The following is a 24,869-nucleotide window of genomic DNA, read 5'->3' as shown; positions in this document are numbered from 1 at the left end:
ATACTAATTTAGCATGGATCTTTCTGGCACCTAATTTTGGGCACCATTTACTGAATTCAGCCCAATATGTGTAAATAAAATGAACTTTCACTCTCTGCACTCAGGCCATTTTTGTCTCCCCTACCCATACTTCCCCTAGAACTCGCTTCCTCCAATACACACTCTCCCTATCCCAATCAGTCTTAACTCCCACTAACCTCTCCTCCCAGTCAGCTACGATCATCCTGCCCCAAATCCCTCCAAGCTGAGTTTGTTATTGTCCCCTGACCTTTCCCCCCAAAGTCTTTTTGCAGGCACTGTCTCTGGGACAGCTGGGTTTTTTTTCTTCCAGTATCACATGGCTTTTGGTGAGCTTGATCCATGCAGTGTCCAAATTTTGCTCACACAGTCTCACAAGAATACAGTGTACATGCTATAACTCAAACTCACCGAGAGCACACAATCCTGAATGAAAAAAGAGCAACTGCTCTGGAAATAGAGCCAGCAGTAAGCCTCTGGACAAGGTAGAATGTATTAAGAGAATGAATGGAAAATAAGACCAAGAATATTATAACGCCTCTGTATCATTCTATGGTGTGACCTCACTTGAGTATTGTGTTCAATTCTGGTCACTGTATCTCAAAAAATGATATAGAAGAATTAGAAAAAGAGCGACCAAAATAATAAAGGGGATGGAAATCCTCCTATTTGAGGAAAGGCTAAAGAGGTTAGGGCTCTTCAGCTTGGAAAAGAGATGGCTGAAGGGGGGATACGATTGAGGTCTACAAAATCCTGAGCGGTATAGAACAGGTAAAAGTGAATTGATTTTTCACTCTTTCAAGTAGTATAACGACCAGGGAACACTCAATGAAATTTCATGGAAATACTTTTAAAACAAATAGAAGAAAATATTTTTTCACTCAAACAATAGTTAAGTTCCGGAGCTCGTTGCCGAGGATGTGGTAACAGCAGTTAGCTTATCTGGGTTTAAAAAAGGCTTGGACAAGTTCCTGCAGGAAAAGTCCATAGTCTGTTATTGAGAAGGACACGGGGGAAGCCACTGCTTGCCCTGGGATTGGTAGCATGGAATGTTGCTACTATTTGGGTTTCTGTCAGGTTACTTGTGACTTGGATTGGCAACTGTTGAAAGCAGGATACTGGTCTAGATGGACCATTGGTCTGACCCAGTTTGGCTATTCTTATGTTTTTAAGTCAGGGAGCCACACTTGGGATTAATAGGGGCTGCAACTGGTTCCCAGGTCTTGCAATGAAGACAGCTGTAATATGCTCTTATTCCATATCTCCCATTATCTAATTGATCTTACTGTTGGAACCTGTAATCAAATGTGAGCAAGTGCAAAGTGATGCATGTGGGAAAGAGGAACCCAAATTATAGCTACGTCTTGCAAGGTTCCACATTAGGAGTCACAGACTAAGAAAGGGATCTAAGTTGAACATTAACCTCCTACCGTCCCTCCTCCGTTCCCCCTGTTGTTTTTCTCCAGGCTGTTCCTCCCTCTCCTTCCCTCCCTTGCCTTTGTTTGATGTCCATTCTTTATAAACACTGTTAGCCACATAGAGCCTGCTATGTTGGGAATATGTGGGGTATAAATGTTCTGAAATAAAAATAAATAAATGTCGTCGTTGATGATACGTTGAGCAAATGCTGAGAGAAGCCTGATCATCCCGGTCTATAATCGACGAGTATCCCTGAAATGAGGACGGGACGACTCGGAGTTAGGGCGAAGCCTTCCCCTATCCTCAGGCAGACGCTGAAACTTAGAGTCACCCAGGTCCTTAACCAGTTTCTCTCCAAGTCCTCTCCAAAAAGTAAACGTCCTTTAAATTGCAGTATCACTAAACACTGTTTCGATATCACATCTGCTGTCCAGTAGCGCAACCATAAAGAGCAGTGAGAAGTGACCGACAGAGCCATCTGCTTCACCAACGTGCAAATGTGATCATACAGGGAACCTGCCAAATAGGCAAGCCCTGAATCTAGGTCTTGTAGCTCCAAAGAGGCCCGGGCCTTGGAGTCTTGGAAAGAATCTGCCAACTGTTGGACCCAACTGAGACCAGCCCTGGCAGCGTACGAACTGCAAACAGCCGCCTGCAAGGAAAGCACAGACACCTTGAAAGAAAGTTCGAACGAGGCCTCGAGCTTTCTATCCTGAACGTCCTTTAAGGCTATGCCGCCCTCCACCGTCAACGTGGTCTTTTTGGTGACTACCACCACCAAGGAATCCACCCTAGGCAAAAGCCGCTTGTCTAATTCTGTCTGCTCCAGCAGATAGAGATGGGCCATAACTTTGGCCACCAGCAGGGGCGCATTGGGCATGGACCACTGCGTTAAAATCATCTCATGCATAGCCACGTGAACCAGAAAGGGCCGAGGGGGCTGCTGAGTGCTGGCCATCTTAGGATTGGCTGCCGCTGAGGTACAGGAGTTCAGTTCTGCAATATTTAATACCTGGAGGGCCTTAGTAATAAAGAATGCCAACTCTTCCCAATGGAATCATCCACCTCCTCTTGAAGGATTTCCCCCCTCTTCCAAGTCTCCCTCCAACTGGGAGATAATAAAAGGGCCCAAGGGAGATCATTAGGAATCGGGAGAGGGAAGGAGAACTGCTAAACCTGCCTTTGACACAGAACCACAATGACGCCTCTCAGGCAATGGAATCCCCCTGAAACCCTGCGAGATCACCTACCGCGGCTCCAGGCAGACCAGACGTCTTCAAAAGGAAAATGAATTCTGGAGAAAAGGGCTCCAACCGTTGTGCTCCTCCTGTCCCACTGTAAGGACCACAGAAGAGGGAGATAAGCCGGCAGCACTAGGCGTGCCAGAAAAATTCAGGGCCAGCTCTGATTCCTGGCTCAAAATGGCTGCCAACATGTTGCCTGAAGAGGGGGGAATGGGGCGCGTCAGGTACGCGGAAAACCCCCACAGCCTCCAGCTCCCTCCTGCTCCACAGGAACAGCCTCCAAGACAGAGACCTGACGCCTCTCGCCGCTTCCCACAGCGGGAGAAGCGCTTATCAAGCTCCACGGTTATCAAAAGTGCTGCCTCAACCAAATGACGCTCCAGGACCAATACTGCTGCCGCGGTAATAATCACTCACCACACGGGAGCCGCCACCCCCCGAAGACTCTGCCTGTAAGTCAGCAAGCTGCTGCGCACAGTTCTCTCTCCAGCTTGACTGCACACAAACAATGTCCCTACCACCAGCCAGGACCTATGGAGAACCCAGTCAACCAACACATTTTTTTTTAAACAAGTGAGAAAGGAGAAAGAGGAAATGAGAGGAAGCAGTGCTGGGCGGGGGAGGGACCTGGGGTGACCTGGTGTATCCCCCAAAGGCGGTGCTGCTCAGCCACACACCCCACAAGCTACACTGAACCTTAAAGGCCAAGAACTAAAAGCAGAAGAATCAGGAACTGGGAAAGATCCTTCTACTTGCCCGCTGGAGGTAAAGAATACTGAATGACCAGGAGCCATTTGTCACATGCTCTCTATCTCCACCTGCTGGTAGATGGGCCACAACTCACTAGTCTCTGGATTCATCTGCTGCTAGTACTAAGGAAACACTATCATTCTAAAATTAATGAAGGCTCTAATCTTACTTATGAAAGTAGTTCCAGAGCTTAGCCGTTTCGTACAAGAAAGAGTCATTAAGGGACTTCTGTTATGCCCCATAAAACAATGGTGCAAAGTTTAAAAAAACAGCATTACATGAACTAGATGCCAATAGATTTTAAACAAAAAAGTTACTCTTTCCTGGTAGCTAGCACCAAAAAGGAATCCGGACGCAGCATTTTTGTAGAACTTATAAACAAGAGAGTTCTTGAACAACTTACACATAGATTACAATAATCAAAGGATGAAAGCACTATAGCTTGATAAATCAAGACAAGATAATCATGCACAAAGTAATTTCTAACCCGCTTAATTATTTTCAACTTACAGAAAACTCCTCTAGCAAGCTTGTTTATCTGGGCTTTCATTGCTAAAGTTAAAAATCTAAGGTAACCTCTAATACGTATAAAAAGGATTCAAGCTGAAGCCTGGTAGGAGGACAAGAGGGACACTGATTCCAGGATCTGAATGATATAGAAATGATGGGTGGCACTATACACACAGAGAAAGTCCTGCAAGAAACAAAATGCAATGTGGAATCCTTATGGATAGAAATTCCTTGGGTGACGGGGAAGAACATAGTAGTGGGGGTATATGTCATCCACATGGACAGGATGAAGAGAGACAGTGCAATGCTAAAAGAAATTAGGGAGGCTAACAAATTGATTTTAATTATCATTGGGTAAGAGTTTCACTAGGATATACTAGCAAGGCAAAGATCCATTTTAGCAGCTTGATTCGTATTTTTGATGTCTGAAAACAGGTATTTAGATATCCATATTGCATGGACATCCAACATTTCATAAAGCTGGGGTATGGACATGTAAAGCTGCGGTCTGTCCTACGGTAAGGGGCATGATTTGGGCAGGAATAGGGAAGGGCCAAAATATGGACATCTGTATTTAGACCTGGTACTTGGCACGTCCAAAGTTACAGAAAGGTGCTCTGATTGAGTTCTCCACTGGAAGGAGTAGGGGAAGTCACAGAAGGAAGGAAGACAGAAAATAAATTACAAAGAGCTAGAGAGGGATTTAAACTGACGTCCTCTGGTTCTCTGCCCGCGTTCACAGCTAGCTGCTCCAACTATTAGGATGTGTGTGTGGCCATTTTAGAACATGGATATTCTTTTGTTGCCACAAAGACATCCATGTCCTTGTTTTGCTCCATTCATAGTTTGGGCCTTGCAATTTGTACAATAGATATTCATTTCTCATCTGTTTTAGAGCAGGCTATATGCTGGTAGATCCGGTTCTAAAATATAGGAGAGATTGACGTACTGACTGGGATATCCTTTCTAAACGTTGCCTCAAAATATCTTGATGCCATAAATGACTGCTTCATGGAGCAGCTGGTTCTGGAACTGAGGAGAAGCTATTTGGGATTTAACCCTCACTGAAGCACAGGATCTAGTAGGCAAGGTAAGTATATGGGTCACTTAGCAACAGTAATTATGTACAATAAGATAAAAGGAAGGAGGCCTGTCAAGAAAAATACTGCTCTAGAATTTAAATCGTATAAAGGGAGACAATGATAAAACAGGAAACTAGTTTACAAAAAAACAAAAAACTGAAGTAGAAAACACAGTTTCTAGGTGAAATGCTTACATGAGAAAAGGACATTTTAAAATACCACTTTGGAAGCCCGTATAAAATGAGGAAAATAGAGATGAGCACATGTTACATGAAAAGGGGCAGAAGCTTGCTGTAGAAACAAGAATAAGAACTTTTTCAATTACATTTGAAACAAAAAGCCTATCAAGTCAGCTGGACTGCTAGAAAACGAGAAGAAAATTTAAATTAATCCTTTGCCTCAGGCTTGACCAAAGAGCATAAAGAGGACTTACCATTAAAGGTGGTTTCTGGGTTGGGTGACGATTCAAACAGCCAAATCATTACTGTAAAACTAGAAAATGTAAAGAAAATTCAGAAAAATAAAGAGCAACAAATCACCAAGATTAGAGGTTTTCACTCAAGTTTTGGATGAACTCACCTATTATTTAGGACTAACACAATACCCAAAGACTAGAGGGTGGCTAATGTAGAACTGAGAGCTCTGGAAGTCAGCTGGCAAACTGTAACATTGGTGCCACATAAAATGTTAGAAGTCCATCTAAAAATTCTAAAATTGCTGACCATGTAGACCAGGGGTGAGCAACCTCAGTCCTCAAGGGCCACAACCCAGCTGGGTTTTCAAGATTTCCCCAATGAATATGCACGAGATCTATTTGCATACAATGGAGGCAGTTCATGGAACTAGATTATTCAGATATTCATTGGGGAAAATCCTGAAAATCTGATTGGGTTTCAGCCCTCAAGGACTGAAGCTGCCCGCCCCTGCTTATAGACAGAAACGGCTAAATAGGAATGTATGAGTTTAGCAAAGACAAATTTTGCTTTCTTTACACCTTCATAAAAAAAAAAAGAGTTATGTGGAAGAGCATTTTAGAAAGGACATCCAAGCTTCCCCATTAAGCATGCAAATAGGTGGGAAAATGTGGGGTACAAATGCACCAAATAAATAAATGGTGGTACTGATATTTTAGAATGGGGTCTGCAGACATACCATCCGACCTAAAATATATGAGAGATTTGACATCCATATGCTGATGACATCTAGCATTAACATCCTTTTTACAAACTGAAAGGTCCAAATTAAGAATGGGGCAAAACAAGGGACACGATTCATTGTGGCAGCATAGAATTCTCATGTTATAAAATGGCCACAGATTCAGAGGGGTAGGATAATGGTTAGAGAAGAGGGCAAGCCCAACGGCTAGTGAAGTGATGCACATTCAGGTACAGTAGATATATTTTCTGCCCCTGGAAGGCTTACAATTAAATAAAAATCAAAAGAACTGATGTGTGATTCTCAGCACACTACTCTAACCATTGCTCCTCCACTCCACATGGAGGTTTAATAAGAAATTGAAAAAAAAAATTTAGTACCATGAATATCCATAGTTCCAATACAGAGCCTGTATCCCTTGTCAATTTCACTTTTGGGGGAGGGAGGGGAACAGCAACCACTGGAAGTTTAGAGGTAACTTACTTTAATCCCTCCACTGGAGTGCTGCTCATTCAGAGCACCTATCTGTAACTAGGATATGCTGGTCTAAATAAAAACATCCATTTTTTTGGACAGATATCCTTTCCCCTTCTGAAATTGGAGATAATGTCCATATTTTGGCCCCTCTCTAGTCCTGCCCAAAACATGCCATAAGGAGATACTACAGTTTTAGACATCCATATCCTGGTTTTATAATATCAGGGTTTGGATATGCATGCAATACAGATGTCTAAATGCCAGTTTTCAGACAGACATTCAAAACACAAATAGAATTTCGAAAATAAGGGCAATTGTCAAACAGACAAGTCTCTCATAACAGCTCTTTAAGAAATTAGCAAGTTATAGGATAGGAAGCAATACCCTATTGCAAGCTAGAAACTGGCTAAGAATCCAGAAACAGTAGGACTAAACGGTCAGCTTTGCAAATGGAAAGGGCAAGTAGTGAAGTGGCTCAGGGTCTCTAATGGGACCCATACTATCATATTCAGAAATTATTTGGAGAAAGGAGCAATAAGCAAGGTAATCAGATTTAAAAAAATTGACTAATTCTGTCATTTGCCAAACAGAGGATTGTGAGGATATGCAGGAGGATCCTGAGATGAATTTATGGAAAAATAATCTTAACTACAGGTACAAAATGCTGGGTTAGGAGTCATTATCCAAGGGGGGGGGGAAGTAACTGCTATGGAACATCCTTAGAATTTTTCTAACCTAGTGTACTATGACTGCCATAAATGTAAATACAGTGAGTGACCAGTCAAGATTGTGACACAACTCTAGTAGCCATTCTGAACTTCTGGTAAAATAACATAACACAGTAGATGACGGCAGAAAAAGACCTGCACGGTCCATCCAGTCTGCCCAACAAGATAACTCATATTTGCTGCTTTTTGTGTATACCCTACTTTGATTTGTACCTGTGCTCTTCAGGGCACAGACCGTATAAGTCTGTTTTCTTTGTTAACTTTTCCCATGGCTTCAAAATGCAAGGTCAAGACTTATCCTGCCAAAGTTTCTGGTTGGGCCCTCTTCAGCAGCTTGCTGACGAAAATCTTAGATGAGCTCCTGGTTCTTCAAAGGTCGTCCCCACTGAGGCTATGGAGCACTGGAACTGCTTAGAGGGAGATTTCTCTCAGCTCCCAGAATCATTCAACAACTTGACTTCAGTAGCGTGACCCACATGTGCCCACCGATACCCCATGTAAAGAAACAGATCTCTCTCATCACCTGGAATAGCATGTTGAACTCTTATGAGTCCCAGTCGGTGGCAATTGGAATGGGGCTGGCTGTGGCTCTGGACTCGGAATTATTCCTGGAACTCCAGAGGAAGGTGGAACATTTCTCAACCCAGGAGCTCCTGAGATGACTCATACATAATTTGGGGAACTGATGGCGAAGATTGATCCTTCTGTTTCTAAGTTTTCCTTGACTATTAATTCTCTGGTTCAATCCAGAGAGTACAGACTCAAAAGCATGATGTGCTTGGGAAGTAACATAGAAAACGACTGTGGCCTTGGGAAAGAATGTTAAGGAATCAGGAGGGATCATTTATATCCTGGTTATATTTTTGTCTGTCAGTTTAGTAGTGTATGTGGTTATGGTATATTTGTGGAGGTTTTATTATGTGTGTGATTTTGTGCCTCACCTTCAATAAAGGCAAGTTATAAATCTAATCTGATTCAAGATTTAAAAAAATGTCTACATCTGAAGCTGGAACAGATGAAGAACCAGGTTCGGGACTTCATTCTCCAGTTACTAAGCTTCTTGAAAGCTCCTGGAATGCTGCCTTTAGATACTTATAAGAAGCATTTGACTAAAGTATTGAAAACTCCTGCTTCAAAGGTGCCACCATCAAATAAAGCAGGGGAGGTAGCAGACCTCAAGAGATGACTTTACAGTTTTACTGGAAACAGCAAGCTCTGAGGCCCAGGAGGGCTTAGTGTTTGAGCAGGATATCAACATACTTCTGCATGTTATTTCAGAAACTCAAATGTTTCTTTTATAGGGCAAAGGATATGTGTATATCCTGACATGGCTCATAGGAAAGGCATAAAATATTTCTTGGTATGCAACAAGAGATTATAGCTATGGTGCTACTTTTTTCCCTAGATATCAATGTAAATGTGTTGCTAAGTACTTAAGATTAGATAATTACTCTTTGCCTCAGTACAATTGCATTCTTTCGTAGATATTAACAGAATTTTACCTCTTTCCAAACCGAGGCTGTGGATCCATGTTAGCCTTTAAGCGTGATTTACACCAACTGAAACCTGGTGTAAATCCCTGTGCCTAAATTAGGCGTGGATCAGGCATATTCTGTAAGTGTGCGCACAAATTCTTGGAACACCCATGCCCTGCCCCTCTTATGGCCAATCCCCCTTTTTAGATCTACACACAAATTTGTGTACACATCTTTATAGAATAGAGCTAGCACGAAGTGCACATACATTCTAATTATTGCCAATTAGCATTATTAGCACCCAATCAGCAATAACTGGTTACTCAATTAACTTGAGTACGCAAATTGGGCACACACCCACATTTGCACGCCATATATAGAATCGAGGGGCTAACACCTTATACTGCAGACATTTCTTCTTTGTACTTTTCTATACTTGCTCATTCTCTTCCTTCCAAATATACTGTAGTCTAATAAAACAAGCCCAGTATCCTGTTTCCAACAGTGCCCAATCCAGGACACAAGTACCTGGCAAGATCCCAGAAGAGTAAAACAGATTTTATGCTGCTTATCCTAGAATATGCAGTGCATTTTCCCAAGTCCATCTTAATAATGGCTTATGGATTTTTTTTTTTTTTAGAAACCTGTCAAAACTTTTAAAACCCTGCTTTTACTATATTCTCTGGCAATTAATTCCACAGTTTAAATGCACGCTAAGCAAAGAAATACTTTTTCTGGTTTGCTTTAAATTTAATATGTAGCAGTGTGCCTCTAGTCCTTGCATTTTTGGAAAGGGTAGACAAGTGATTCATGTCTACCTGTTTCATTCCATTCCACTCAGTATTTTATAGACCTCTTATCAGATTCTCCCCTCAGCCACCACTTCTCCACTAGCCTCCTTAGCCTTTCCTCATAGGGAAATCGTCCCATTCCCTTTATCATTTTCATTGCCCCGCTTGGTACCTTTTCTAATTCTGCTATATCTTTTTTGAGGTGCGGTGACCAAAACTACACACAGTATTTAAGGTGCGATCATAACAAGGAGCGATACAAAGGTATTATAATACAGTGTTCTCAGTCTTGTTCTCTATTCCCTTCCTAATAATTGCTAACATTCTGTTTGCTTTCTTAGGCACTGCTACATGTTGAACAGAGGGTTTCAACATATCAATGATGATTTTTTTAGATTTTTTATTTTTTTGTCATCAAATAGCAATTAAAAAAAAGAACACAAAGCTAAGAATATCATTATACCTCTGTACAGGTCCCTGGTGCAACCACATCTCAAGTAGTGTGTGCAGTTCTGGTCACCCCATTTCCAAAAAGATATAGCAGTACTAGAAAAGGTTCAGAGAAGGACGAACAAAAATGATGAAGGGGAAGAAATACCTCTCATTATAAAAGGCTAAACAGGTTAGGGCTTTTTAGCTTAGAAAAGAGAAGACACAATAAGCCTATACAATCATGAGTAGGGTGGAATGGTTTAACCTTTTAAACATTAAAAGCAGGCCACATCATGAAACTTGACTAATAGACTGAAAATAAAGTATTTTCCTTTGCAGCATACAATTAAGTTATGAACACTGTTGCTGGCCCAGGAGGACATAGTCAAGGAAACTAATGTAGCAGGGCTCAAAAGAGGTTTAGACAAATTCATAATTATTAGCCAGGTACATTTAAGAAAGATATCACTTATTTGTGGAATTGATTTTATGAATAGATTACATGTAAATATTTGTTTTTATATACTTTATGAATGAATTTTGTGAACTTCTTTTTCTTTTAATCAGTTTAAGCAGTATAGACATTTTTAATAAAAATAAAGAAATGAGTCATAACAATGTGGTTTAGTTTTTTTGAGATTGGCTGGGTTCTTGTGACAACTACCAGAAGCAGGTTGCTGGGTCTGATGTTCACGTAACATAAGAAAAAGCCATGCATACCATACCACACCACATAGTAATACATTCAGTTATAGCCAGCAACATGGCTCTGAGCATTAGAATATTGTTTTACCTCCTTCATTGCCCAATAACTACCTTAAAAGTACTTTCTGTACATTCGTCATTTATCTAGCAACATCTATGCTGCCTTAGGCCTTTAGGGCCAAATATCACCTTGACACAACATCCAACCCCCACTAGGAAAGTTATGCACACTGATCCCTTATCCTACTGCCAAACCACAAAGCAGAATATTTTTATGAAATTTTAAAATTTCCTGCATTGGTTTATATTTTTTTGTATCACAAGTATGAGTAATACTAAATGAAGAGGAAGATAGAATAGGTATCTCAGAGACCTGGTGGAAGGAGGACAATCAATGGGACACTGCTACCAGGGTATAAAATTATATTGCGATGACAAAGTGGGTCAAATTGGAGAGTGGGTTGCGCTGTACGTTAAAGAGGGAATTTGAGTGACACAAAATGAAAATTCTACATGAAACAGCCAGCAAAGTGGAATCCTTATGGATAGAAATTCCATGTGTAAAGGGAAAGGATACACACGTACGGGAATACTACCATTCTTTGATGTTGGTGATGCGATTCCAGTCCTTCCATGAGGCAGAGATTGTGAAACAGGTTTCCTGTTGGAACTATTTACTGAAGGAGCAGTGGTGCATGATGAAGATGAAATAAATATTTAGACCAGAAAATAACACAAGAAGGGATGAACATAAATAATTTGTCAGCTCTACTGGAATCTTCTCTGAGGTTACTGATCGAGGGACACTTTTTGTATCTTTGTTTTTGAACAAGACTTAAACACTGTACTATGGTTATATTTTCAAAACACACAGGCTTTCTTCTGTGGACAGAGGAGTGGCCTAGTGGTTAGGGTGATGAACTTTGGTCCTGGGGAACTGAGTTCGATTCCCGGCACAGGCAGCTCCTTGTGACTCTGGGCAAGTCACTTAACCCTCCACTGCCTGCCGCATTGAGCCTGCCATGAGTGGGAAAGCGCGGGGTACAAATGTAACAAAAATAAAATAAATAAAAATATGGGTTTATCCTGATGTGGCTAAGTCCACTCAAGACAGAAGAAAGCTACTTTTGGCTGTGCCACATGAACTTTATCTTACCACAACATCACTTTGTATTTGTTCACACCGGAGTCTTTAAACGCCCACTCTGGTACTATGTAAGCCACATTGAGCCTACAAATAGGTGGGAAAATGTGGGATACAAATGTAACAAATAAATAAAAAAATGAGAATAGAGACCCAAGCATTAGGTGCCTCATTTCTTTTGGTATATCCATGTAAATGTTTAATTCGCTATTTGGGGGTGAAGTATGTGTTTTGGGAACCTCAACACCTGAGGGCTTTTCTGGATGTTAAAAAGATCACCAGTAATAATGTACAATCTGATGGCATTTAAATAGCTTGTGGACTGTAGCTTAATTTAGGGCTTTGGTTTATATTTTTTCCTTTATTTTTATCTCCTAAATATTCCTGTTCCTCCTCCCCCTTTTTGTCATCTAAGAAGGGGTTTGAATGTTTACTATTAATGTGATTTTTTTTCTTCTTTATTGTAATACCTAAGCGTTTAAGTTTACACTTGTGAATTATTGTTATAAATTCAACAAATATAAAAGAAAAAAATAACATGTACTTGGAATATTTAGAGACTGGACTTATTATAATAACACGACACTTTGATATGAAGGAGGTATCTGAGTGCAGAGTTTTTGATGGATGAATGAATACACAGCTGTTAATTTTGTGTTTTGAAGGCCATGCTTTTTTTCACCAAGGTCTTTCTCCACTATTTTTTTAGCGTTTGAGCAATTGTGTGGGCCATTGTTATTTTACAGTGACTATCAATCCATAACATTTGGATAATCTTTAAAAAGGAGCGATTTCAATTACCCCAATATTGGCTGGTTAAATACCGCATCAGGGAGTGCATCCTAGATGTAATAATGACTGCTTCTTGGAACAACTGGCCCAGGAACCGGGGGAGCTATTTTAGATCTAGTCCTTAGTGGAATACAGAGCTTAGTACAAGAGGTGATGGTGTTGGGTCCACTGGGAAACAGTGATCATAACGATCAAATTTAACTTAACTGGAATGCAGTCAGTAAGAAAATCTACTGTAGCAGCATTTCATTTTCAAAAGAGTAACTATGATAAAGTGAGCCTTTCAGTTTTTTTTGGACATGGCATGTTTTAAAATAACATTTTGGAAGCCCAGAACAGATGTAATCCACATATCAATAAAGGTGGAAAGAAGAGCAAATGACAGCCGGTATAGTAAAAGGGAGAAGTGAACGAGGCTATAAGAGCCAAAAGAAAATATTTCAGAATATGGAAAAAAAGATGCGAATGAAGAAAACAAGAAGCAACATAAGCACTGGCAAGTTAGAAGCAAAGCACTGAATAAGAAGGCCAAAAGAGAATGCGAAGAGAAACTTGCCTTGGAAGCAAAAACTCATCGTAATAACTTTTTCAGGCATATCAGAAGCAGAAAGCCTGTGAAGGAAGCCAGTGGACTGTTAGATCATCAAGGAGTAAAAGGGGCACTCAGGGAGGACAGAACCATAGCAGAGAGGCTAAATGAATTCTCTGCTTCAGTCTTGACTGAAGATGTAAGAGATCTATCTACCTGTACCAGAGATGGTTTTCAAGGGTGACAATGCAGAGGAGCTGAAAAACATCTTGCTGAACCTGGAAGATGTACTGAGCCAAACTGACAAATTAAGGAGTAGTAGATCACCTGGAACAGATACTATACACCCCAGGGTAGTAAAAGAACTCAAATACAAATACAAAATTAAAGATCTGTTATTTGGGCTACTTTTACAAAGCTGCGCTAGCAATTCCTGCATGGAAAATGAGAGGAAGCCCATTCAATTCCTATGGCATTCCCCTCATTTGCCACGTGGGAAATCTCTAGCGCAGCTTTGTAAAAGAAGCCCTAAGTGATCTGTAACCTGCCATTAATTTTGGCCTTAGTACCTAAGATTTGGTGGCCAATGTAACGCCTACTTTTAAAACGAATCTAGGGGCGATCCTGGAAATTACAGACTAGTAAGCCCGACATAAGTGCCAGACAAAGTAGTGGGAAGCTAATATAAAGAATAAAATCACTGAACAGATAGATAAACATGGTTTAATAGGATATAGTCAACATGGATTCAGCAAAGGGAAGCCTTGCCTCACCAATTTACTTCATTTCTTTGAAGGCGTGAATAAACATTTGGATGAAGGTGAGTCAGTTGATGTAGTGTATCTAGACTTTCAGAAAACATTTGACAAAGTCCCTCATGATAAACTCCTGAGAAAATTAAAAATCCATGGGATAAGAGATACCGTTCTGTTGTGGATTAGGAACTGGTTGATGGATAGAAAACAAAGGGTAGGGTTACATGGCCAATTTCTCATTGGAGGAGGGTGAAGAGTGGTTTGCCCCAGTGGGATATTAATGATCTGGAAATGACGTGCGAGATGATTAAATCTGCATATAATACAAAACTATTCAAAGTTGTTAAAGCACATGCGGATTGTAAAAAAATTAAGGCATCCAAATGGCAAATGAGATTTAATGTGGACAAGCATAAAGTGACGCACAATGGGAATCTAATCATAGTTACCTGATGCTAGGTTCCACCCTAGGAGTTAGCACTCAAGAAAAAAAAATCTAGGTGTCATCATGGACAATACGCTGAAATATTCTGCCCAGTGTGTGGCAGCAGACAAAAAAAAATAAGACAAAGGATATTATAGTAACTCTGTATCGCTCCATGGTGCAACCGCATTCGAGTACTGTGTGCAATTCTGGTCACCATAGCTTAAAAAAAAAAAAAAAAAAAGATATACAAAATAAAAAAAATAAGAAAAGGTTCAAAGAATGGTCACCAAGATAATTAAGGAGACGGAATTTCTCCATTACAAGTAAAGACTTAGGTTAGGACTCCAACTTGGAAAAGAGACAGCTGAGGGGGTATATGATAGAGATCTACAAAATACTGACTGGTGTAGAACATATAAATGTAAACTGTACAATGTGGTATCAGCAGTTAGTGTATCTGGCTTTAAAAAAAAATTTGGAAAAGTTACTGGAGAAAAAGTCCATATTCTGCTACTGAGATAGACACAGGGAGTGCCACCGCTTTTCCCTGGGATCAGAAGCATGAATTGTGCTAAGTACTTATGACCTGAATTGGCCACTGTTATAAGCAGGTTACTAGGCTAGATTGACCAATATGGCAATTCTTGCGTTCTTATACAACAGCTCCATTTGCAACAATACAAGGACTGCAGCGAGCATTAACAGTAAACTCTAAAGATTAAGATCATACTTCACATACCCTGGGGCTTGAGATTGAGGTTCACTGCTGTCATAGTATGTGCAAACGAACACATTTGGATACATTACCCCCAAGAGGGCAACATTCTACAGGATCCAACTGAAAAATTCTAAATTTAGATAATTTCTTAAAGGCTTCCTGGAGACTTGGAGGCTATGGGCTAGATTCAGTAAATGGCACTCAAAGCTATTCTATAATGGGCAATAACGATAAGAGCCCATTATAAAATAGAACCGTGTGCCAATTTTTCTTTGGCGTCCATTTTTGAGCTCCAGGACTTACACCTTGGTCAAACCAGGTGTAATTCCCGGCTCCCAGTTTGAGTGCACATCCCTGATATTCTATAACACTCTGCGGAAATTTTAGGAACATTTCTGACCCACTTATGCACCTCCCGGTGCCACACCCCCTTTTGGTTTGTGTGCTTTGGGTGCACATTGTTATAGAATAGCACTTAGCAAGATGTGTGTGCAAACTCAAATTGGTGACCACTAGCACCAAATTACTGGCACTAATTGCCTCCTTAGCCAATTCAGCTGGGCGCACATCTTGGATCAGCACCTAATTTTGGGCACCATAAATAGACTCTGGGGGTGAGTACTGGAAGAATCACAGGGCGAGGAAAAGAAAAGGTGACCAATTCTCTCTACCCTCCTCCGCTCTACTCCAGTGACCTTTCATTTCCAGCAACCACCTGTACTTGACTCCATGAACAGAGTTTGAAGGAGAATCATGGGGGCACTGCCTCCCCGATTGCTCTGGGTCCTGGTGATGAACAGATCTACCCCCCACCTTCCTATCAAACTGGCCATGTAATGTAATGTTCATGCTCCTTCTCTAGTCATCCTTCTCCCACCAGTGCTCTGAGTACCAGTGGGCAAAGGGCAGCAGAAGATGGAGAAATGAGTGTGATGGTATATGTGTGTGAAAGAAACAGTTCACGCCTATTCTTCCCTTCTCCAGTTCCACTTCTTTTTGGTTTACAGATTACATTCTAAGAAGCAGAATAGGCCCTAAACTGGAGTTTTGCAGGTTATGCCTTTTATTGGACCAATACAAAAAAAATACTGTACATCTTGATCTTTCAAAACCAAGTAGGTCCTCCTTCATGTACCCAAAACATATATACAGCAATTACAACATAATATTAAGGCACTCCTTGAAATAGAAAGGCATCTCAATGTACCTTAACCACACTGGGTAGGGCTTAGCTTGGATCATTGAGGATTTAGTGTTAATAATGCCTGGGAAATACAGACAAAATCAACACCAGTGAAGAAAGTTCACAAGGAAAAAACAAAACAATGTATGTACTTATTTGTGTTTTTAAAAACGTTTTGTTTTCAATAGGTCAATTGCATTCACCTATTCCAAACACTTAACATCAATTAAAAAGAAGTGACTAAGTCCAACGATTCATCTGACATTTTTAGAGGTGTGGTGAAAAACAAGGAAATAGCAACGTATTGTAAAAACCATTCATCTAGCCTTCTGATAAAAAAAAAAAACACACACATTATCCAAAAATCATTTGTTAATTACACTGAATCTCTATGTCAAAGATACATATTTATTTACAAGTGACAGAAACAAGGGCACGTGGAACGTGCTCCAAGAGAATGGCAGTACTAGCAATACATAGATGTAGATGAATAAACACAAATCAGATATTCTACGCTGATTAGCACCACTAGGCATAAAAATACAGCTTTTACTAAACTGACACCCTGTCATTGAGAAAGGTATTCTAAGATCTTTGCCCCAAGAGATCAACCTTGCTAGAAGATTTAGGGGCGTGAGACGCAAAAACGTTCGTTTCATTTTCTTGGTTACAATCATGCTGTAAAAGCACAATCTAAATGCCAAAGACCAAATCACGACAATCCAAGCCAAGCCCAGCCGGAAACGGCTTCTTCGACTGCTCGCCATTAACAAAAGGAGGCAGCTGCACGTTTTCCGCCCTTTCCCAATCCATCAGAAAAGCGATTCTGGCTCCTCCGAGTCCTAATACAGCAAGTCACTGTGCGTGGATACGCAGGAAATTAAATAAATAAATGTGGCGGAAAGATCACCACCCACAGGCAAGGCTGGGTAGGGAAACCCAAAGGAAAGAGAAACGTGAAACCGTCGCTTCCCCATCTCACACATGGCCCTGAAAATTCAGCCCCTTCCGCCAGACCCACGCATCCTCAGCGAGGCTGGCCCAACCTGAAGCCCGGCCTAATAGCTGCAAAATACCGACAACACAGTGCCGCCGGCTTTCCTACCTATCCCCACGCCAACTCACCGGGAACAAATGCAAGCAGCGAGCACGGAAAGCGCGCTAGCAACCGGCCGGGGTGGGTGAATGGTGGCGGCTCCGCGCCGGGTGCCCATAGCAACCATTAAACGTAACAATAGTGGAAGAGAGGAAAAAAAAAGGAAAAGTGCTTTCAGGAGGATGAAGGAAGCGAGCGAGCAAAGCGCCTGCTGACCACAGCGGGGGTGGGGCGGGGACCTCAATAGCCCCAGGGTAAAAAAAAAAGGGGGGGGCACATGTTCAAGCCCAGGAACTATCCAGCCACTCAGCGGCGCTAACACTTTCTCACTCTTCCCTCAGGCAAAATTCAAAATGGAAAGTAACCCAACAACAACAAAAGAAAAGAAAAAAAAAAAAAGCATGAGGCGCGGACTCCAGTGTGTAGGTCACAAATAGAGACCTGGGGGAGGAGAATATGGGGAGCCCACCTCCATCTAAAGTACCTACCCGCGTCCACGGAGGCTTTCCGGTTCAAATCTTCTACCAATTCCCCAGGCGTTAGAGGGATGGGAAAGAAAAAAAAAATCCCCTCTCCTCCCGGTAAATTACCTCCGCTTTTCTTCCGTTCAATCCATCCCCCTACAGAGTAAGTGGCCGTCCGTGAACAATGACGTACATCCACGGCCTCCTACATCCGGGTAGTACCGCGCGCGAGAGAGGGCGGGCCTTGTGAACTCCTCCGGGTCAGCGGAAGTTGCTTCAGAACGGCCGGTGTGGCCGCAGTTTTTCTCGGGTCTGGGGTAAAACACGGATCCTCAGGGTACGACAGGGCCTGGGTAAAAACCGGATTTCCAAGGTTTGTAATGGAAACCCGTTTATTTTACCTTGTTCCCAACAACAGTATAAAACACGCTTTTCATTGCTCCCGACATTCCCTTTCCTTTCATTATAGTTGTGCACATTTTAATATACTAACCTCGTTACCTTATCTGATAGTTCCAACCCCCCCCCCCCCCCATCATCACCCTCCTATAGCCAAGCTACTGCCTTTTCTATTGACAAGCGAGTAAGCTTTACTTTACAAGCTAAATAAAAGAGTGGAGGAGTGGCCTAGTGGTTAGGGTGGTGGGCTCTGTCACTTAACCCTCCATTGCCCCAGATACAAATAAGTCTATGTAAGCCGCATTGAGCGCAGAAACGAGAAAGCGCGGGGTACAAATGTAACAAAAAAAAAAAAACAACACTTGACGAGCACGAAGTTGATGTTCTACGCATGCGTCCCATCCCAAAGGGTGATGATGACCACTTTGGTGCTGGTAAAAAAAAACTAGGAAGAGGCGGGAGTTCGAATAAGTGGGCCAGGTTTTCTTGTAGAGTTTCCACGAACAGTCCTGGGAACAGAGGCAACTGACGGAATAATACTAAGGAGCCTTCCAGGGGGAGAGGAGTGGTGCTGGAGAGAGTTGTCATGAGAGCCGGAGCTGTACTGTGACTGGGCCGCATTGGCGCCCGGGCTGTCAGGTGCTTTATTTTACGGGCCGCAGCATGCAGAGAGCAAACACGGGGACGGCTGGCGGTGTGACCGCTGAAGAGCCTTCTGAAAGCAAAGCTGTAATGAAGCCGCAGCTCAAAACGGCTTTGGATTTTTCAGCGGAGTCTGAGCCAGATTTTGATAGTAAGTTTTCAAATGTCCTGTCCCAGAGGTGCCCGCTGCCTTATAATTACGTGGTGGTGGGTGTTACTAGCCACAGTTGAAAAGTTTTCCGCAAGAGATTTATTTTTCTCTTTCCTCTTGAATAGGTCCATGTAGTAGCTGCGTTAGTCCACTTTTAAAAGTAATCAATAGGAGTAAAAACATGGAAAAGAAAGTAAGATGTTATCTTTTTTTATTGGACTAGCAATACATTTTTTATTACCTTTCAAAGGTAACCCACCTTCAGAGATGTGAAGAAGAAGGGTTACCATCGAAAACTAATAAAACATGTATTGTTCAGTAAAAAAAAAAAGGTATCTTATTTTCTTTTCTGTGTTTTATTCTATTTCTACTCACTATCCTCTAAAATCAATAGTTGTCTTTCAATTTGTTGCATTTCTTTGGACTGGAAAAAAAAGCCTGATCTGCTAATTTCTCAGTAATTTCTAACTTAAATAGTATGTGGCTCCTGCTTTTATCAAGGGTTAGCCTATCAGTGCATTGTAAGCCACTTTGAGCCTGCAAAACTGTGGAAAAAATGTGGGGTATAAATGTACAATAAATAACAATAAATAATATTTGGCATAACAGGGCCCCCTTTGCACTGGATCCTCTAGATCAGAGCTTCCCAAACTGTGGGGTTGGAACTCCCAAATGGGGTCATACAACCTAGGTGGGCTCTTTATAGGTGCATAATTATTCTGTACCTCTGGGGGGGGGGGGGGGGTCTCACAACCTGAGGTCACAGCACAGAAAGATTGGGAAGCACTGCTCTAGATCTGCTGTTGCTGTAATTCCACCTCCCTTTGCAGCTGCCTCCAGGCCAGGGTTGCCAGGTGGAAAATTTTTTTCCCACCAAAACCCGCCCAAACTCAAACCCCGCCCCTGACACCCCCACCCCCGCGTCATCGCCCCTGCCTCCCCGTCATCAGCCCCGCCCAAAACGTCACTAACCCCGCCCCCGCGGCCGAAAAAAAACGCTCAAAAAACAGCCCAAAAGACCAAAAAGCAGCCCAAAAAACCGCAACCCGCTGCGGGCAAAAATTTCCCGCGGCGGGTCGCAGAAAACCGCCCACCTGGCAACACTGCTCCAGGCCTGCAGGAACTATGCACAAAACAAAGACAACAAATGCTGGGGAGCCTCAGAAATCAGGTGCTTGGGAAGGCCCTATTGATCCTGCCCCCTCCAATGCTTCCAGGAAATCCAGAGGATCTGGCTTTAATAATGGAGAGGCTCTGACTTTTACCAGTTTGCTTCACCAGAATGTGATGTCTCTTGGCTGTGGTCTGGTTGGGGTTGAATACCCCAAAAACAAAAACCAGCAACAGATGAGCTGAGGCAGATCCCGGGGATCCAGAGAGCTCATCTAGATCCTCATCTGCTTTGAAGTTTAAAGATAAGCTGTGTGCTGCATTCCGGCGGTTTGAATAGTGAAGCCACGTGCCCGGGTGGAGGGGTGGCGGAGGGGACTCCGAGGGGGGGGGGGGTGTAGCCCGTTTTTACGGGCTCAACTGCTAGTGGTGTTATAGGGAGCCAAGGGCCCATTCAGTTCTAGTTAGCATTGCTCTGGGAATTTGAGATTAAACAATCAACAGTAAAAGTCTTGAGAATTGTATTGCTTCTTGCCGTGCACACTTCTGAAACATTTGGCACCATCAAGGCACTGCCCTTGATAAGACCATTTCTCCAAACTCGGTAACTGTGGGTTAAAGAAATGGCTGAGGAAGTTCACTGTGTAATCTTCTCGATCTGTTGTCCCTTGGGAGGGAAAGATTCTTCAGCTCTCGGAGATAAACTCCTTGTCTGGAATAAGGGAGACAAATCTGACTCAGATTTAGCGCAACCAAGTAAAACCTTTATTGGTATTTCTCTAAGTCAGTACAAAAAGAATTGTTCTCTCTGGAGCAGAGTTGGCACATAGCTAGCAAGACGTTCAGGCTGAGCTACAAGGCTGCTCAGATTGACTTTCTTATTCTGCACTTAAATACTGTTGTAAGTTTAATTTCTTCTAAATCATGTGATTTCTTCTATTCTAACTTATTGTTCATATAAGGTTATTTCCTGTTCCTGTTTTCTTACCAACCTCTCCTGCTCCAATCATATGCACACTTTGTGTTCATTGGCCGTTTCCTTATCCCATACACGTGGTCCCCAGCACGCAGCAACAGCAAATAAACAAGTTGCATGAAACACCTGGCGGCTTCTTCTCTAAACACATATTTGTGGAGGAACATCTCCTTCTTTGGAGGGTCCTCAGTCTCCCTTCACCATCAAGGTTATATCAGTTTGTGTCTGCCATATGTGGGCCACATAGCCTCAGTTCCTCCGTGCCATGTGATTTACAAGAAGTTCATACCAATATTTGCTATTTACTGATAATCAAGCCTCATGCACTCTGTATACAGGCAGCAGTAGGGAGAAACAAAGCTCATGCTGATGACAGCAGATCTGAGTGTTTGCAGACCAAGCGTAGGGAGAAATATACAACTGTGAGGCATAAGTTTACTTTAAAAGATCTGTGGAGATCTGTGGCTGAGGAAAACATTGGCTGTAAGGTATTTCCAGATTACTCCAGGTTATCAATAGAAATCAAACAAAATAAAACATGGAAAAGAAAATAAGATGATACCTTTTTTATTGGACATAACTTAATACATGTCTTGATTAGCTTTCGAAGGTTGCCCTTCTTCGTCAGATCAGAAATAAGCAAATGTGCTAGCTGACAGTGTATATAAGTGAAAACATTCAAGAATTACTATGACAGGGTGGGAGGATGGAGGTGGGTAGGAGGTATGCATGGGGACATCAAAGCATATCATTGATATTCTAACATGATGGGTGTGGATAGGTGAGGGTGGGGTGATCAACAGAGACATACAGCTTTATGGTTTATAATGGGCTAGGAACCCCAGATCCTTGTTAAGTCCTTTCTGTTGGGTGTTAAAATATTCAATCATTCTGACTTCAAAGGTCTTACGTTCTTGTATGGTTTTAAATTTACCTTTCAGGATTCTCACTGTGAAGTCACTGGTACAGTGTCCTGGTCCTGTAAAATGCTGACCAACAGGTGTGGGAACCCTACTGGCACCAGTATTGTTCATGTGATGTCTATGTAAATTGAATCTTGTCTTAAGCAGATTACTCCATAAACATGGTCCATACAGAAGCATGGCAAGAAGGATTTTCAGAAGGAATGACATGTATGCCATTCAAAAAGTGCAAAGACCAGGGGACACTCAATGAAATTGCATGGGAATACTTTTAAAACAAATAGGAGGAAATATTTTTTCACTCAAAAGGATAGTTAAGCTCTGGAACTCGTTGCTGGAGGATGTACTAATGGCAGTTAGTGTATCTGGGTTTAAAAAAGGTTTGGATTAGTTCCTGGAAGAACAGTCCATACTCTGTTATTGAGATGGACATGGGGAAGCCACTGCTTGCCCCTGGATTGGTCGCATGGAATGTTGCTACTAATTGGGTTTCTGCCATGTCCTTGTCACCTGGATTGGCCACTGCTGGAAGCAGGATACTGGGCTAGATGGACTATTGGTCTGACCCAGCATGGCTGTTCTTATGCCACATAACACTGGCAAAGAAACACTTAGGGAAGTCTTCATGCATATGGTTTTATGGTGTCAATGCTACATGATAGATTTTACTGGTATGCAATATTTTCATATTTAAAAATGAGCAGATGTCATTAAGATTTAACAATATAGATGAAATTATCAGCCCAAATAGCAATCATCCTTTCTCCCGATCCTCCAGCAACTCTGTATGATGGTGTACAGCGCTGCGTAACCCTAGTAGCGCTTTAGAAATGTTAAGTAGTAGTGTTTAGTATAGGCACAGACCTTTTGAACTGTTTGGTACTATCTTTTTATAAAGTATATTCCCGTTGGAATTCAAATTTTCTACGAACATAGGAAAATGGCTTTTAAATTGTTGAAAGAAGTATGCCTAAGTTATGAACATTTTTAAAGTATTCAGTACTTAGAATATGTAGCTGTTGTGATCAGATCCTATTCTTCTTCATAAAAAATCTTCATACATACATGTTTAGAACGGTGCAGCTGACTAAAGGAAATTACCAGGTAAGACATAGTTTCACCAGGTAAGACACAATTTCACTTTTGTTTCCTATTTCTTAAATGACTTGCTGAACAGTAAGAAATAATAAGTGATACATGTGTAAACAAAAGTACATCACTCTGTTATCATCCCTACAGTAAAGCATGGTTGTGAAGTCCCTAGTTCAAATAAAACAGTGTGTGTTTGGTATTGAAGTATTCAGTAGCAAAACAGTGTACCGACTTATGGAAACACATTTTGGTTTAAGAATGCACTTATGCATATAATCTGAATAACATAATTCCCTTCAGCATTTAGCTTAAAGCTTTGGAATTAGATGTGGTGTTTGGGTTTTTTTTTAAGATAGCTTTAAAAATAAGTTTACATTTTTAAAGTAACTGTGCTGTAATTTGTATACAGTACTATAGTAACTTAATTTTGTCAAACCTTTTTTGACAAATGTCTGGAAATGTCACTGGAAGAGTGGTTTTAAGTTTTAGTATACTGATTTTACGTTATGTTATAAACCACACTGTGCAGCATTTATATCAGGGTGCAGTATATAAGTAATGAATGAAATTGAATGTTCAATGTGATTCTGAGCAATCTGGTCAATATGAAGAAAGAACTTGAATTCTAAATATACAGTTACCTACCACAAGCAATATGATATGTAGGGATGTGCATTTTTGTGTTTCATTTTGAAATAACTCATGGTATTTTTATATTATGAAAATATTGGAACAATAAAAATAAAAAGCAACCCCCCCCCCCCCCCCCAAACCAAGACAATTGCCTTCCTGCACACCCCAACTAATCTTTTTATTTTGATTTTCTTTTAGAAACTGATTTACCAGTGGACCTTCAGGTAGCTCGCGGTAGCCCCAAATTGCCAGCCTTGACATTCAAAGTTCCTAACCAGTTGTTGCTTGTTTCTATGTTGGAACATTTGTGCTCTATGCATGAACGAGATCCTCATCGTTCAAAATGTTTGTTCAAAGGTCAGTAAAGGCAAAAGATCATGCTTTAAAAAAAAAAACTTAGTGGGTTCTGTGATATGTTTCAGATTTTTCTGCCCTTTTTTTTAAAGCACACAATATGGTACTTTCCCCCCGTTTACTAAGCCGCGTGGCAATGCTGAAGTGAATGGGCTTGTAGGCAGCGCACGGCAGTCGCTAGTGTGTCTTAGTAAATGGGTTGGGGGGGATTTGTTTCTTGAAGATTGCAAAATAGCATGATGAAGAGAGTGACCACAGCCAAAGGATACTAAGATGCAAAGAAATACTCCCATCTAACGCACGTTAACGCACTACCACCTTATTTCTCACGCTGGAAATGAACTGATTATCTAATTTACTCTATAATTTACCATTTATGACCTTAATGCAATACGATTTTGTATTTCTCAATCCGGAAATGGCGATCGCCACTACGGCATACTGTAAGCCACATTGAGCCTGCAAAAAGGTGGGAAAATGAGGGATACAAATGCAGTAAATAAATAAATCTAGAATACTATGTCCAGTAACCAATCAGGTTTTCGGGATATCCAAAATGAATATGCATCATACATATTTTCATACAATAATAATGATGGTGCACACAACTTATGCATATATATAATTGATATCCCAAAAACCCAAATGACTGGCTGACCCAAAATAGAATAAAACAGCGGAGGTGACAAGAGGAA

The 24,869-nt window shown here is 41.4% G+C and overlaps 2 protein-coding genes across 2 annotated transcripts in view; one reads left to right on the top strand and one right to left on the bottom strand.

Annotated features, from left to right (window-relative positions):
* USP42 (ubiquitin specific peptidase 42) overlaps positions 1 to 18,081 on the bottom strand; it is a 143,813-nt gene extending 125,732 nt beyond the window's left edge. The window contains 1 exon segment of the mRNA XM_030211676.1: positions 18,021 to 18,081. The gene's annotated coding sequence lies outside the window, so the exon portion shown is untranslated.
* Positions 18,082 to 18,701: 620 nt separating this feature from the next.
* The window catches only part of EIF2AK1 (eukaryotic translation initiation factor 2 alpha kinase 1), a 92,280-nt gene continuing 86,112 nt past the window's right edge, over positions 18,702 to 24,869 (top strand). Inside the window, exons 1-2 of the mRNA XM_030212960.1 lie at positions 18,702 to 19,086; positions 24,019 to 24,177. Of these exons, the coding sequence (XP_030068820.1) occupies positions 18,957 to 19,086; positions 24,019 to 24,177 (289 nt within the window). The 5' untranslated portion in view covers positions 18,702 to 18,956. The remainder of the gene's footprint in view (positions 19,087 to 24,018; positions 24,178 to 24,869) is intronic.

This window comes from Microcaecilia unicolor, chromosome 8, assembly GCF_901765095.1.
Source record: "Microcaecilia unicolor chromosome 8, aMicUni1.1, whole genome shotgun sequence".
In the NCBI taxonomy this organism is placed as follows: Eukaryota; Metazoa; Chordata; class Amphibia; order Gymnophiona; family Siphonopidae; genus Microcaecilia; species Microcaecilia unicolor.
This window is presented reverse-complemented; position numbering and strand designations above follow the sequence as displayed.